This window comes from Heliconius melpomene, chromosome 20 (assembly GCF_056956725.1).
Source record: "Heliconius melpomene rosina isolate 202511_hmr_F chromosome 20, ASM5695672v1, whole genome shotgun sequence".
Lineage (NCBI taxonomy): Eukaryota > Metazoa > Arthropoda > Insecta > Lepidoptera > Nymphalidae > Heliconius > Heliconius melpomene.
In genome coordinates, this window is record NC_140408.1 from 14,237,387 (window position 1) to 14,253,952 (window position 16,566).

Sequence of the window (16,566 nt, forward strand, 5' to 3'; positions counted from 1 at the left end):
CAACTTTTCCTTCATAATTACTTCGCCCGCTTGAACTACATGATTATAAATTTACTAAACGCATCATTTTCTTTTTCTAATAATAATATAATTTTATAAACAATATCTATACGTATGTTGAAAAGCAGAGTTTTAGCCAATTCAATAAAACAGGTTTTTATAGAAATTTTGTAGATTAGCTTTTAATAAGTTATATAAGCCTATTGAAAATAAACACATTAAATATTAAAAAATCTTGTCAAAATACAGTAGTAAAAATTGCAATTTCAATCAGCTAGGTCATTTTTGAGATTAACATGGAGAACAGGGACAAAAAAGAATTAAAAAAACATTGTTTTCGGATCTACTACGTTATTAAATGATGCCAATTTTTTTTTCTAGAATTCAATATCTTAAAATCATTTCTTTCATTAAACTTGTCAGCAGTACCTACTGCATAATTCAACCCAGGGACTTGCTTACAGGTCGCTTCAACTCGAAACTGAGACTGCGTCTAAATTTCCCTAATAGATCAAGTAATTGTAGGTTCGATTTCCAATAAAAATAATGACGAAAAGGAATTTTAATTATTTAAAATACGGAAGTGAGCTGAAGAGTCGTCAATTCTCTTTGTCTAATTCTGTAGGCAAAAAATAAAACCATTATTTCTAAACTTATTTACTCAAAACCAAACAATAACAAAAACAAATAAACATACATTTATTAAAAAAAATTATACTTTAGTAGTATTTACATTTAAATCTCTGTAAGTCTTGTCAGGAACAACTTTATAGTCGCCGTCAAAGTCGTCAATAAAGAACTTGGTTCCGTTGAACATTCTTCCAGAGTTTTTCTTTAAATCCTCAGCCATTTCGCTATTTTGTATTATATTTGTTTTAATATTGTTATATTCGTTAGATGGTACATTATTTTTCTCAGAAACTTCGTATTTGTAAGCGTATTTAGATTCTGTATTGTTTTTCTTTTCTACATGTGTATCCTTCTGACCGAGCTCAGTATTAGTCTCTTTATTATCACTTAATTTTGCTGTCTTCTCTTCTGGACTGTTAAATCTATTTAAACGTATTTTTTCTTGAAAATTTTGCAATAGAGCTCTTAGTACATTAGTGTTTAAGTCTATTTTCTTTAGAACTTCCTTTGTAATTCTCTCGTTTGATTTTATTATGTCTACTATTTCTGATTTGCTGTCAATTTTTTCAGTGCTTGATTTAGATTTCGCTAAATTATATGTTTCTTCTAACTTTTTGATAGACTCAAGCACTTTGTTAATTTTATTATCGTTATCAGTTTTGTATTTATCGTGGGAAATATTAATTGTTTTGATTTGTGAATTATTTTCATTGCTTGCTTCAATCATTTGTCTTAAATGTTGACTCTCTCTCAACAAATTTTGCAATTCTTCATCAACTCTTTTTTTGTGTAATTCCAATAATGTTTTCAAATGTTTTTGACGACTTAACTGTTCTTTCGGTGGTTTAGGAGTACTCTTTCTTTCTACTGCAGAAGACTCATTTAATTTTTCTATTTTAGATATTTGCGATACGTTAAATAATGAAAAATACCGCAAACCATTTTCATCAAAACTTTTATTTACACTTGTGTGAATTTCCTTAAAACCTCCATCAACATTTGTAGTGTTACTTTTAGGGGATAACTTAACTGTTATTTTATATTTAGATCGTGTAGCTGGTGGCATTATAGCATCGAAAATATCATCAAGTTTAGGTTCAGTCGTGTCGGTCGGTGTAGTGCTTTCTATTTCTTTTTTAAATTTATGATTGTTATTTTTCAATAATATTCTATAACTTTGATCATTTGCAGTGCCAGAAACGTCATCGGTGGTTTCTTCAATAGATCTAATATTTTGATCTACAAAGAGATGTGGATATTTTGACATAAGCCTATTTTGTCTCATCTTAGTATTATACAGAATTCTAGAATATATTGGTTGTACGTCCTCATGTTGGATTCTGTATGCTTCCTTATACGGAAGTGTTTCGTCATATTTATTTTCGTTTTTATTATTACTTAGCACGATTGGATTTTCTGGTTCTCGTATATCGGAATATATATTTTCTTTAGATAATAAGAAAATATTTTCGTCAGAATCTCTAGGACTAACGATAACCGGATTTCTAGCGACTATTCGTATTTTATTTATCTGTCGTTTGTTTCTTTTATTTTTTAAAAATATTTTCTTTTTTGCCATTGAATTTGTGTTAATATATCTACTAAGTTTAATTTTAGATTTAATATTAGAAATTTTCTTCACGCTAACTGATCTTTTAGTCCTGCTGTTTTTTTCTGTCAAAGCTAAACGGGATTTTATTTTATGGCCTGCACCGTTCTTCATTATAAAAGGTACTTTCAAATTTATATTATTCGATAATATGTTGGTATTTTTCATATACAAATTATAAAAGATAGGGTTAAGGCTCGTTTTATTATTTATAATATTTAATTGTTCTTGTTTAAAGCCAATAACATGTTTATCTAAGGGCCAGATACTTTTTTTAAAAAAATGATTTTGCGAAAAATTTAGTTTTGGTCTTGTTTCTGTTAAAAATATCTGCCCTTTAAGTTTATTTACATCTCTTTTATTAATTTCATGTCTATCTGCAACAAAATTATTTTCTTCTTTGATATTAAGTTCATCAATATTATTTTGAGAATACGGCCGACGATACTCTTTTATCAGACTTTCTAAACCATTGAACATTTTCATACTGTCTTTGTCCGGTTGCTCTGCAACGTATCTACTTATTCCTATAGAAAAACCAGTGCCGTCGATTTCCTTTAAAAACACTGTAGTGTTTTCTGCATTAGAAGTAGCATTATCAATTAGTGAATCATCTTTTAAAGATTTTTGTGACCTTTGGGCGATTTGATTTTCTAAAACGCTATCATAATTTACATTAAGTTCTCCTAATTCTGCTGAATTTATTGATTTTGAAACTGATAAAAACCTAGGACTACCTAATTTTGTTTTCCAAGAATCTCCAAATCTGTTCAACATGTATTCATGTTTTTCCAAAGTTTTATCTATTGGATCAACTTGTCTCATTTCTATTCCCTCTGGCGACAGCAGTATATGTTTTAATACCACATTTTGACTTTTTATGTCAATAGGATCTTGAAATCGCTTTATAAATTTAAAATTTTCTGAAGTTTTTGCATTTTTTTCATCGTCCGTTCGCAGTGCCTTTTGAATTTTCGTAATAAGAGATTTTATTAATTTCTTTTTCTTTTCTCCTAAAACGCCCCTACCATCATAATGTGTTTCTATTTCTACAAATAATTCATCGTCATCATTATTTGAATTAATTACCGTAGGTATTGAAGTGGGATCGTTATTTAAGTATTTTATTTTTATCTGTCGTTTTAAGCGTTTTCTCTTGTAACTTCTAAATTCCTTATTGTCATCTAATTTATAATCAATTAAAGGATGCGATCTTAGATATTCTTCTATAATTGTATTTAGTAAATTATTTTTCTGCTGAACAGTACTATATTTCAGTGCGTCAGATTTAGGCTTATCACCTAGACTTCTCACTATACCTCGTGTAACCACTTCGATATCATCATTCAAATTTTGATTCGGTTTTGGTGAGGATGCCTCTTCCTTCATCTCATTTACTTTGACTGGTTTACCATTATATATCAATTTAATAATACCTTCTACAATTTCTTTCTCCCTGGAAATCATACAATATGTACGAAACGAAAATATAAGACAAACGTTTTTTTAAGTTTTCAAATTCAAATTTTAAGTTTAACATGTACTTACGTGTTATTTAAACTTAGATGTTTTCCTACAGGCTCATTTATTTCAATTGTCGTTTTAATTAGTACTTTTTTATCTATAAATATTACAAAAGTAATGATAATATTTACATTAATAAAAATGTGTAAGTTGCAACTGTATAGTATTTTTTAATAATAAATTTCTCAACCAGAATAAAAATATCATTATCATAAACAAAACTACCTGTCCTGTTCTTTGATTGTTGTTGTTGCTCTATTTCATTTCTCAACTTTTTACACTTTATTATTTCCTCAAAAAGCTTATGTTCTTCATTGTATGTATTAGCTAATGCTGTATCTGCTTTTTCTTTAGAATTCACAATAATATCTAATATTTCAGTATCTATAATCATAATTATTATATAATAAAAGCTTTTATAAGGTATATATATCATAGGTTGCAACTAAGTAAGTGCATAGTTATAGACTTGTCACTTTTTTAGGCTTCTTTTTTAGCTTCACACTTTTTTACTGCATACATCAGAGTAGAGAGAAAGAAAAGAAAAAAATCAAAGAAAGCATATAGAATTAGTATCTTAAAATACTAGCAGACATTATTTATAAATCATACCTTTTTTTTCTTTATCAGGATCATTATTAAAACTTTCCACAAGTTCGCGAACCTTTTTATAAACTTGATTCAAATCCATATGTCCTATAATACCTTGTAGTAATATATTGTGCATAGCAAGATGCATTAGATCTTCATTTCTAACTTCTATTTTATTTTTATCTCCTTTAGACGTATCATTAACAGTGGCCGCTTTTACAGTTGTTTCATCTTTTGGTATTTCTTCATTATCTAGTTCTTCTAAAAGACTCTCTAAACGATTTGTCAGTGCTCTCTTGTAAGCAGAATTTTTTATATTTTGAAAATTATCCGTGTCTAAAACATTTATTTATGAAATAATAAATACATAAATTATTATTTCACAATAATAATGTTTTATAACTTAATTAATTTTATTATTAAATAATACATTTCCTCAAGTGAAAATCGAACCCACAACCGTAGCATTTATAGTTAAGCATTTATACGTAAGCCACCGCGGCCTTGATTAATTTCAGTATCTATAAAATTACCTAAAGATCTTCTGGTCCTATAAGATGGATCTTCACTGTCTTCTTGGTTCTCCACAAAGTCAATTGCTTTTGGTACATTGAATTCATTTTTGTTAATAACAGTACTAACTTCAAATTCCGGCAAATCTAAATTATATTTATAAAATTAGAATTAGCATCACGTTTTACTAAAAGTTTGGATTGTTCAAGGAGCCTTTCAAATTCATAATTTAGATATGGGCGTTAAAATGGTGCATGCATATTTTGTAAGGTAGGTACAGATTTATATTATCTGTGATGAACTAAAAAATCCCCAGTTTAAAAATACTAAAAGTGTAAGTCTATTTTCAATATGTTTTAAATATTGAAAATAGACTTGCAAGTTTTGCATTCACGCTACGTTTAGATTTTTAGAAATTTTCTAAAAAGGTAGACTTACGCTTTTTATTGGATAACACATCATCTAAATTGACAAAAAAATTGGTCAAAATTACAGTGAAAATAAGGACCACACCTAACAAAGTTAGGAAAAATACTCTGTAGAATACCACGTCGTAGTCCCATCGCGACATACGGAGAAATTTCTGAAAAAAATACATACAAATCACAAAATAAAATCAGCTTCACGCTGTACCCCGCATACAGCAGGGTAAGCAGTGGGAACCTCGCGTTAAAACACTTCCCCAGTTTCCGCCGAATTCTGGAGGCATTGCGTGTAGAGTGGCAGAACTCAACGCCGTGAAACCAGAGCGAAGAAATGAAAATATAAATTTAAATAAATATTTCCTTTCCTCGAGTGGGGATTTCGCACCCAGCACAACCAGTCGATTTCGCAGCACACTTTGTGCACCTGCGCCACGACTGGCCTCAACATCTAGAATAAAAACATACATGTACAAATAGATATAATGTTTTTAGACCGTCTGTCTGTCTACGATTTTAATTTTAAATATATATATGAAACATATTATCCATATCGTATATTTACTTGAAAATATGTCAGCGTTATTCACGTGTATTTCCACACTAGTAGTGTTCTTGAATGGATATTTTGTAAACATCCTTTAAGGATTACAATGGACTTCGCGTTTTTTACCGGTTTTTTTTCATTTTTTAAATGATAAGATGAATTTATGGATGTTTCTCAAACCATGATTTTGATTTCGAATTAAGTAAATTAAGCCAAAATCTATTTTTTAGCTTACGCTATATGCTGCATATAGCAGGATAAATTTTAAAGGATTTCCAAAGATTAAGGTATAAATATAGTGTTATGACACTCCGTTCTCCATGCACTGCCACATAGCAGAGTAGACACTAGGCAATAGATATCTCGCACATGCAACAAACTGTGAAAAAAAATATTGATAAAAATTAATCGTTTATTGTTAATTGCATTTAAATGAATGAAGCTATTAACATATTTTATAAAGCTGCAGTAGCATATTGTCAATTATAGTGAATAGCATGACTAACAATTTCGCCGGTCGTAGGTTCAATCAATCCTGAGTCATGTTATTAATGTATTAAGAATTTATAATATATTTTTTTTCATATTAATTTGAAAGCTGTCAATTGTTGTTATTTAGGGAACTTAGTGAGTTAGACTAGAAGTTAGTGAGTTCATTTCTACTCTTTCTGTTCGGTCCTTTCTGCTTACTATTTATTCTAGTCTAGTCCTTAATGGGTCCTTTTCGGTGAAATTCGGACTTTAGTCCTGTAGTTTCGTCTGTCTGTCAGGCACACAGTAATGAAAGAGTTTTATATATTATATATAGATTAATACAAATAGTATTAGATAGTACTAATTAATTTGGAGAAAAAATGTCGATCCTAACTGTATCAAAGATAAAATTAAGATAAAAGATAAAAAGATCATTAAATAAACTATATATTCTATTAATTGACGCATTAACTACTAGTCCAAGAAAACAAGTGTAGTGTACAAAATGTCTATGAAGGTAGGTTTTTTTCTATTTTTCAAGTAGGGACAGTTTTCCATCCTCCGTTTTAAAATTCTGAGAGTGTAAAGGAAAATCAGCTAAAAAAGTTGTATTATTATTTGTTTAGCTTCACGCTCTATTGCGTACATAGCAGGGTAGATAGAGGGAACCTGAGAACCTAATGCTGAGACACTATGGTTCCCCACTTTCCGCCGATTTGTGGAGACAATTGGCTATTGAGAGGCAGAATTCAACGCTGCACTTACGTTCAACAAGCAAGAATAACTTAAATAATCTTAAATTGGTGCACTAGTATGCTCAACCTACCTACAACGGAAAATAAAGTAGTTGAAACATAATTATAATAAATCTTCGGTACAAAAATAAAAATATAATAATTATTTTATTCCAGGTCTTAATAGTACTGCTTTTGTTTGGTGTGCAGCTGTTGAGCGGTCAAACTGTATCTAAACTAGAGGTAAGCATATTTTGTATTATTTTCACCTTTTAAGTACACAAGATCTTTTCCACTTCACGGATGTACAAGTAGGTATCTCCAAATTTTTTATAGCGTTCATTATTCGTATAATAAATGATCTTTAAACAGTAAGTCATGTTTAAGAATCTGGTATTTTGCATTTGAAATGGTTTTCACTACAATAACTGTTGCTCGTTATGTCCTTACTGGACTCACTGTCTCATCAGTCATCAAGATCAAGAGTCATCGTTCTCTATTTTAAACACAAGTAGTTCCTTTTCGCATTTATTTGACACGAATTCAAGAAAAGCCTCATAGAAACATGAATAAAATATAAAAAAACGTTACTATGTGAAATTACGAATGGGGTTTGTCGATGTACACACATAATAAAATATATAATTAGCGACAGTGCCATGCCAAGTGATTTATTTTATAATTACAGTTTTTTCTTTTATTTTCAGTTTGAAAACGGCACAGAAGTATACCAGATTATAGAACTACAAAATAATACTGTGGAATTCGTAAATCCTTTGAAAAAACAGCCGACTTTGAGAGAAATCATCTTTTACAAAATTATTGAAAAGCCTTACATAGAGAAGAATGACGAACTGGTAAGAAACTGCTATTTTATTAATCTTTTTTGTAACTTCTCGCTGTATATCGCATATTCAGAGAGACAATTCTCGAGGCACTGCGTGTAGAACGGCGAAACTAAACGCCACGCTTTATCTTGTTACCAAAGCGAATTAAAATATCTTCATTCCCACAACTTGGAATCGAACTCGCTACCGTCTACACTCTAAAAGATTATATATTGTTTAATACAGCGTTTACACATACATATATTCATTTAATTTTCCACAGGGAGAGGTCACTAAAGAAAAGGAAAAGCCCAAAAAACCTGATTTTGACGAAACTATTCGTCCATTTACAAATGGTCACGGCCTTCAATTCATTAATTGGGGAAGTCAAGATGAGGTATTTAATAAATACTGTATTTATAATCATTGCGTTAAGCATCTTGGTGTATTTTTCTATTTCAAATGCAATGAAAACCGCAGGCGAAAAAAGAACGAACGACATCATACAAGCTCACAAGCTCACAAGCTTGATTTTTGTGTGCTTCAAGGGACCATATACTAGAATATTTGATATTAATTTCATCTAAATATCAGTGAGATAAAAGAGTGATATAAATAGTCTTGACATACTGATAACATTATAAGGGTAACAACCACATGAGGGTTCCGTTTTTACCTTACCGCTTAGTCTGTGATAAATATTCTTCTAAACCATAAAATTGCCTGGCGAGGTTAGGTCTTGGCCGTCGGTGGCAATGGCTCCAGAAATCTCCTCATAATACGCGCCGTCTCAAGTAATACTGAATTCTGCATCCGGTTCTTAATCCAACATCTACGCGATAATCTCTTAAGATGTTAATCGAAGCTTTTCGTTATTAAACTGTTAACTGAAACCAATTTTAACATATAATTATGATATTATTATGTGCTAATAATACCCAATTTATAATTTACTATCACACAAAGTACCTTTTTTTAAAATAGTTTTAAATAAACTTATTTATGCTCAATTATTATTAAAATGGAATCTTTTATAATCTATACAATATTTTGAATGTTTATATTTACAGAACACTGAACATACAAATGCACCCGAAAAGGAAAAAAATGTTAACAAAAGTTCTAACAGCACTAACAGTGATAGTAATGAAAATCATGAAAATGACGACAAACTTAGTGATAATAAAGATAACGATAATAATGATAATGATAAATTGAATGATGATGATAAAATTAATTATAAAAAAGCTCAAATTGATAAAAACGAAGATGGTGATGATGATGATGATGATGACGATGATGATAAAAGTAATGTTAAAAAACCTAATGTTGATAAATACGACGATGATGATGATGAAGAAGATGATAAGGATGCGAATAAGAAACATTCAAATGATGATAGCAAGATCGAAGATGATGACAGTAGTAAAGATGATGATGATAGTAGTGGTGCTGAAAAAGCTGTAGATATAACAAAAGGAGACGATAAAAAGATTACTGAAGATAAAGTCAAAGATGATGAAGTAAATAAAGAAGAAGTAAGTTGAGAGCTTATGTTTATATTTATGAATCCGAGGGATTTTTTTTGCAAATACTTATATAAAGTAAATGTATAAAATCTATTTTCAGGATGAAAAGACTCGAGATGACAAAGTTTATGAAGAAGAAATCAACTTGGTAAGTCTATTTCATTTAGACATTTTAGAAAAATACAACCAATTAAGACAAATTGTAGGGTTACCTTTCGTCGATCAACATGAAGTGTCTCACATTCGCGCAGAAAGCGGAAACAAGCGGGTGTCAACAAAAAAAAATATCGATAAATATATTTTTGGCGTTATCTATACAAATTTAGAAAGTATTATGGATTCTACTGGATTCCGGGACTTGGAAAAAATGAAAAAATATATATGTGCATGTCATTCATTAAAAATAGGACGGAAATAATAGCAAAATAAAATTACAAGGCTAAACTATAAATAAAAAAAATATATATTAAAATTGATAATCTAATATTTATTACATATTATGTATTATTTACAGGCAAAAAAATTAAGAAGTGAATTATTAAACTCTACGAAAGAAAAGTATCACACTATAGTACGGAATAATGTAAGTATCGCCTGAATATGTAATTGATAATTAAAAATTCCCGACACAAAAAGCTCTAAAAAGTAAATAAACAATTAGTAACTAACATGTTGGTATTATACAATTATATAATTTAGTCATTATACAAAAAATAAGTGAAAATAAAAGAAATATTATTAATAAGTAATAATTTATGAAATGTTTCAGGAAAATGTGACACACGAACGAAAAAAAAGGGAAGTTAGTTATCAAGTAAGTGGACCATTCATTTAAATTTTCACAAGCTTTTATTAGGTAACTGTGTTACTATATAATAAAATCTAAGAAACTGAATTTGCTCCACTAAACCTAATAATGTTATCCTTAAGAGACTTGGCAATTATACGTAGCCTAGATGACAGTACAATATGGCATTATCGAGCTGTTCTGACTGTGGATCCAGGACCTGAATAACAGAACTCTTCATAGTAAACCAATCGAATAGATTCCAAGCACATTTTATAGCACATCCTACCTACTTTATGCTTTACTTTTTATTATATTATATTATAATACTTCTCGTTAAATTCTGTCAAAAGAACTATAATATATAAGTAATAATCAATAAAAATGTCACTACTAACTTATAAATGTTATCTCTACACCTCGTTGTTTCTTTCAGAACGTCCCAGAGGCACCAAAACTACCAGCTTTAGACGTGAAAGCCTTTCCTTCTTATATACAACGTATGTTGGCTAATAGACCTGTAAGTTAATTCCCATTCATATTTTTCATCTTCACATTGTTTCCCACATTTAACTGGGTAGGCAGAGAGAAACATGTGTTACATGTGTTATAATTTAGACGAGTTATGGTACTCGAGACAAACCTTCGTGGTTTTTTGTAGTGCCTTTATTAATATAGAAATATATTTGTATGGATATTTGATAGTAATAAATTAAACAAAATATATATATGAGACATTGCACGCAGAACTTAACGTGCACTTTAAGTTACTCTGTTAGATTCCCTCTCGGAGGAATAAATTATTTTAAATACCTTGTTCTGGTAACAAAACTGGCCTTACAACATAAAATGTCACGAAAAACAGGGTGATATATGGAGAACGGAGTGTCTCATCTCTAGGTAAGGTACCTTCTATATACCGATACATGCGGGATTCAGCGTAAAGCTCCAAAAAGGTGCTCATATTTATATCTTTATCTTTCAGACTTTCACGAACACCCAAGATAGTGTAAAAGTAAGAAGTAATAACAATGCAGATCTATTTCATAAAATGGATGGAATATTTTCTAATAACAAGCCCAAAACGTACGGGTTCAAATACAGTAATGACAGAAGTGAGTCGTGGAATGTAAGTATATCAAATTTCAACTTGAAAGTTGTGAAACGTCTACCTCCCTCTGGTATAAAAATAATAGCAGATATTGAGGGCGGATCTCACACGCAATGTTCCGAAAATTTGTCGAAAACTGGGCAACGGAGTGTCTCAATATTAAGTTTCTTATGCCTATCTTGCAATATACGGGATAGAGCGTGAAGCTTTTAAAAATGGAATGCTAGATCTCTTATAGTTTTATTTAGCCAATAAAGAGAACTCTTCACTTTTTCTGTTTAAGGATATACATAAAACTCAAGACAATCAAGAAAACGTAATCGCGCCCACTTTCAAAGATCTATCAGGCTCACAAACAAATGACCCCTATGAAAAAATATCAGAACCAGATATCGAATTAAAGGATAATTTTGTCTCAGATGATGAAGAAACAACAAACAAAAAAGAAATTTTGAGTACAAATAAAGATAAAATCGATAATCAAAATCATTCTAAAAATATTTCTTCAATTACTAGTGTTATAAGTAATAATGAAGACACGAATCTAAATAGTGTGAAAATAAACAGTGAAAAACCTAGTAATTCTGATGATATAGATAAATTTTCAGGCATAGATATAAAAGATAAATTAATAGCAATGTTACAAAATATAGATAATAAATTTACAAATGGAAAACCATCAAAAACATATGGCATGAGTATAAAGGGCACTAAAGTACAAACTTGGAATGTAAGTAATGAATTTTAAATAATAATACTTGTAATTAATTACGAAAAAGTTGAGAACTAAGTCTCTTAACAGTGGGTTCTAGGTCTCAGCCAACTCTACTATAAGTGGGATACAATCTAAAGTTGAAAAAACATTGACATAACATTTTCTTCTTAAATATTAATCAAATTACATAACATTTTATTTTAGGATATTTCTGTAAATCCAAAAGTTACGAAAGATGAGAATACAAATAAAGAAAACATCGTAGAAAACAAGCCAAAAAAAGAAGAAAATTTAAATAATGTGAAAAATCGATTAAATCTTGACTTTAGGGAAAATCCTGATAATTATGACAATGCACATAAAGAAAATATAGAAATAACCAAACCATACGGAGCATACAAAAAAAATTATGCAGAAGAAGACAATATAAATACATCATATGATAATATTGATATACATTCGGATAAATATGGTGAAAAACCAGTAACCAATATTGATAACATATTTAATGAAAATACATCAGAAAATGAACTAGAAAACAAATCAAATACAATGAACAAAGAAAATATAAATACCTCACAAAATTATATAAATCGTTTCAACTATAATGAAGCACATTCAGATAATTATGATAAAGGGACAATACTAAATGAAAATAAAACAGAAAATAAACCAAACGAACCAGAAGGAAATGTTGCAGATGATAGCATGAGTCCTGATGAGGATATAGATAATTATGACGAAGAGTTTGATCAAATACCAGAATCAACAAATAAAATTGTAAATAATATATTGGAAACGCCCACAGAGGAACCTTTTGATGTAGAAACTTCTGATGTAAGTATTGAAATAAAAGTAAAAATATTTTTTGTTATTATTAATATCAATTGATATTATATAGAAAATAAATTTACCTGTATGACTGTAAATGCGACGTTGTTGGTTTGTTTCCCTCTTGAGGAAATTAAATATTTAATATTTTCCTTTCGAGGCAAAAACGCGGCGTTGTGTTCCGCCACTCAACTCGCAATGCCTCCAGAATTCGGCGGAAATGTCTTAATAAAAATTCGGAGGAATGTCTTAATACTAAGCTCTCTTTGAGAATCCTGCTGCGTGCGGGATACAGTGTGAAACTGAACAGATAAATCAATTTAAAAACCAAAGGGAATCAAAAGTGGCGGAACTCAACGCTAGATAATTAAATAAAAATATTTTTAATTTACAGGAAATAAACGAACCTAAAGACAATTATAATTATTTCAAAAATAGTCAATATGTTTTATCAACCACTGAAAGATTAACAGAACCTGACGTAACAAAAGAAAATATATTAATTAATAATGAAGATCTTAAGCTAAAAATGGAAGAATCTTTTGATAATATTATAAAGCAAATTCCAAAATTGAAGGAAATAAATTTAACAGGAACCAAAGCTGTGGTTAATTTCAATAATTTTGATGATGATAATAATAAGAAATCTGTTAAGCCAAATACGTATGGAATGCATTTAGAAGGTGATCATGGATATATTTGGAATGTAAGTGTATAAGATTGTTCAACCTAATATGAAAATAAAAAATATCTCGCGGCTCAGGGGCACAAGCGTGTGACTGTAAACGTGACAGTTTGTGGGTTCGATTCCCACTCGAAGAAATTAAATAATTAATATTTTTCATTTCGTCGCCCCGGTAACGAGGTAAAATGCGACGTTGAGTCACACCACTCAATAAGCCTCTGTTTGCCACATTCCGCAGCGGAAAATGGGGAACAGTAGTAGCAGTATCTTAATGGGATGGGAATATCTTAACACTAGGTTCCCACGTTCCCTCTGCCGATTCTAGTATGTGCAGACTGCGTAAAGTTAAAAAAAAAGAAAAGAAATCAAATGTAACCAAAACGTTCTCAATTTTCATAACTCTTACAGGAACTTACGGATCCAGGAAAAGTTACTTATGTGGGAAATTTGAATAAAATCAACGAGACTAAAGTAAGTAAGCACAATTTTTGAAATTATATATTCCTTATTGACAATCCCTTATACCTTGGTCTCATTATATTATAGCCTGGCATAAACCATGAAGCAACAACTATGAAAATCGTAGAAAACAAAGTCGAAAATCATACCGAACCACCAAAACCAACAACAAATGAAAACATCGAAATAACAACAAAACAGCCAATTATGATAACTACTGAAAAACAAAATACTGTTGAAGAAGAAAAAAAAGGAGTTACTGAAAAACCTATAGAAAATGAACAGAATGATAAAAATAACTGCAGTTGCAATAAAGATAATGTTAATGAGGTAAATAATTATATAATATTTTATAATCTAATTATGTAAACGCAATGGTTATGGGTTCCCTGCTCTAGATAAACAAAGAACGGTGTTAAGTTCCAACACTCTATAGGTTCTCTGTGCCTGTGAGAAGTTGTAAAAATATTTGACTATTAGAATACTTATCTTTACTCTTGTTGTTTTATATATATTACAGAATAAAGACGTAGACAGTAGCAATAAGAATGAAACAGAAGCATTGAAAATTTCTTTAGACGAGTTATTAAAAAAGGTAAGTACATACCATATTTAAATGAAATAAATACATTTTAAAAACGTAAGTAAAGCTTAGATTGTGTTCCTAGTACCTAACGTTGCACTAAGGAACAGAAGTAGACACGATGCTGTTCGATGAAGTTTTAACGTTAAAAGCGCATATAAATATATTTTTTTTGTTTGCAGGATGAATTTTGGAAATGGCTTTCAAATTGGACATCAACTTACATGGAAGTATTAAACGAACGAGTCGAGGCACTTGTAAAAAACGAAGTTGCAAATCAACTTAAACAAATAAATGACAATAAGAACAACACTAAAGTTAACGATTGCAACAAAGTTGATGAAGGGAATAAAACAAATAATACCATTGATGATAAGGTTGATAAAAAATCTGACGGAAACAAAGATAATACGACTGAAAGTTCAAAAAGTGACGAAAGTAATAGTAATAATAATACCACAAGTGATAACAAAGCGGAAGAACAATCAAATACTACTGGTTTGGAACCTGAAATAAATAATAATGTTACAGATTCAAATTCAGAAATAAACAATTCAGGAGCTATTTCTAGAGAAAATGAATTAAATAAGGTAAATAATAAAACTGACCAAGATATGAACAAAGGCAAAAATAATTCATTACCTGTCAATATAAAATCTGGTACAATATACGGAAACGCTATAGGAAACGATCATGTTACAAATATCTTTATATTTTACCCTAGTGTAGATTCTAATAAAACTATTGAAAAAATAGACCCGATTATAAACAAAACGAATTCAGAGATTTCGGCTTCAGAAGAAAGACCAGCTAATATTACTATTGATGAAAGATTTGGGGTAGCTGAAGAAGATAAAGGTAATAATGCAGATGAGACTCTTAGTAAAACTAAAGATCTTATAAATAGCCAAAACAACACAAGTTCAACAGTATCTTCACAACAGAACAAGACGGACTCTACAGAAAACAATAAGAACTCACCTAAAGACACCACAACAGAAAATTCTGAAACAACATTTAAAACAGAGGAAGAGTTGAAAATTAAAACAAATGGTTCTGACAGTGAGTCGATTAATAATCAAAAATCAAATAACACCACAACAGACTTAAATGAAACAAGTGATACCACTGTTTCTAATACGAAACAGATAGACAAAACGGAAACCACTACAGCAATGTCTATAAAAAATGATGATGAGACAACTTTAATATCCATTGATAAAGTAACAGTTTCACAAACTGAAAAATCTGATTCTACGACAGAGAAGTCCGATTCAGTGTCAAATAAATCTGACACGACCACGGAGAAAACGGAGAAACCTGACTCTACAACAGAAAAGTCCGAATCAGCATCGGAAAACTCTGACTCGACAACAGAACAATCTGATACAACAACAGAGAAATCTGATTCAACAACAGAAAAATCTAACTCTAAAGATACTAGTGACGTTACAAGTACTGAAAAATCTGCCGACAGCTAATTAGAAATTTAATCAAGAAATTGGTATTTATGAGTATCTCAAAAGTATGAGAATATAATCACATGAAGAAAATTATGGAAACGAATATATTTTTTAGTTACCGAATAATTTTATTAGAGAGAGAAACAAAAATTTCCGTAATAAAAATTTCGTAAATGACCTTTTTATATTTTAAATAATGTAGAAGTACATTACTCATATGACGGCGATATTCTTTAATTATATATGACGACGATATTAAAATAAAAATAAAAATTAAGTTTAATTAAAATTGTTCTCATTAGTTATAATTTTGCTGACTTTTTTATTATTAACAGGAGTACCGCTCATGGCTTTGTCATCGTGTACCATACAATTGTAAACTAACTCGTTTTTTAGTGTGACAATATTAATATCCGATTGTCACTCAAACTTCAAAGACAAAATCTTTGATACTCCTTATTTGATGTATTAAACATAAAAACTTTCCTCCTGAATCACACTGCCTATTAGTTAGTAAAACCACATTTAAAAT

The 16,566-nt window shown here is 29.9% G+C and overlaps 2 protein-coding genes across 2 annotated transcripts; one reads left to right on the forward strand and one right to left on the reverse strand.

The window, feature by feature from the left end:
* Window positions 1–684: 684 nt before the first annotated feature.
* On the reverse strand, window positions 685–8,752 carry LOC146528145 (uncharacterized). The gene is made up of 6 exons (XM_085205049.1): window positions 5,306–8,752; window positions 4,888–5,013; window positions 4,376–4,690; window positions 3,989–4,147; window positions 3,788–3,860; window positions 685–3,695 (listed from the first exon to the last, which is right to left on the reverse strand). The coding sequence occupies exons 1-6, from the start codon at window positions 5,463–5,465 to the stop codon at window positions 713–715; spliced, it is 3,816 nt and encodes a 1,271-aa protein (XP_085061175.1). The 5' UTR covers window positions 5,466–8,752; the 3' UTR covers window positions 685–712.
* Window positions 6,816–16,198, forward strand: LOC146528146 (uncharacterized). Its single transcript, XM_085204589.1, has 18 exons — window positions 6,816–6,827; window positions 7,222–7,287; window positions 7,752–7,901; window positions 8,155–8,268; window positions 8,942–9,047; window positions 9,231–9,409; window positions 9,501–9,548; window positions 9,915–9,983; window positions 10,624–10,707; window positions 11,173–11,316; window positions 11,582–11,753; window positions 11,952–12,028; window positions 12,218–12,850; window positions 13,239–13,550; window positions 13,938–14,000; window positions 14,076–14,318; window positions 14,509–14,583; window positions 14,754–16,198. Exons 1-18 carry the CDS (start codon window positions 6,816–6,818, stop codon window positions 16,050–16,052), a joined length of 3,846 nt encoding a protein of 1,281 aa, XP_085060715.1. The 3' UTR covers window positions 16,053–16,198.
* The last annotated feature ends 368 nt before the right edge of the window (window positions 16,199–16,566 follow it).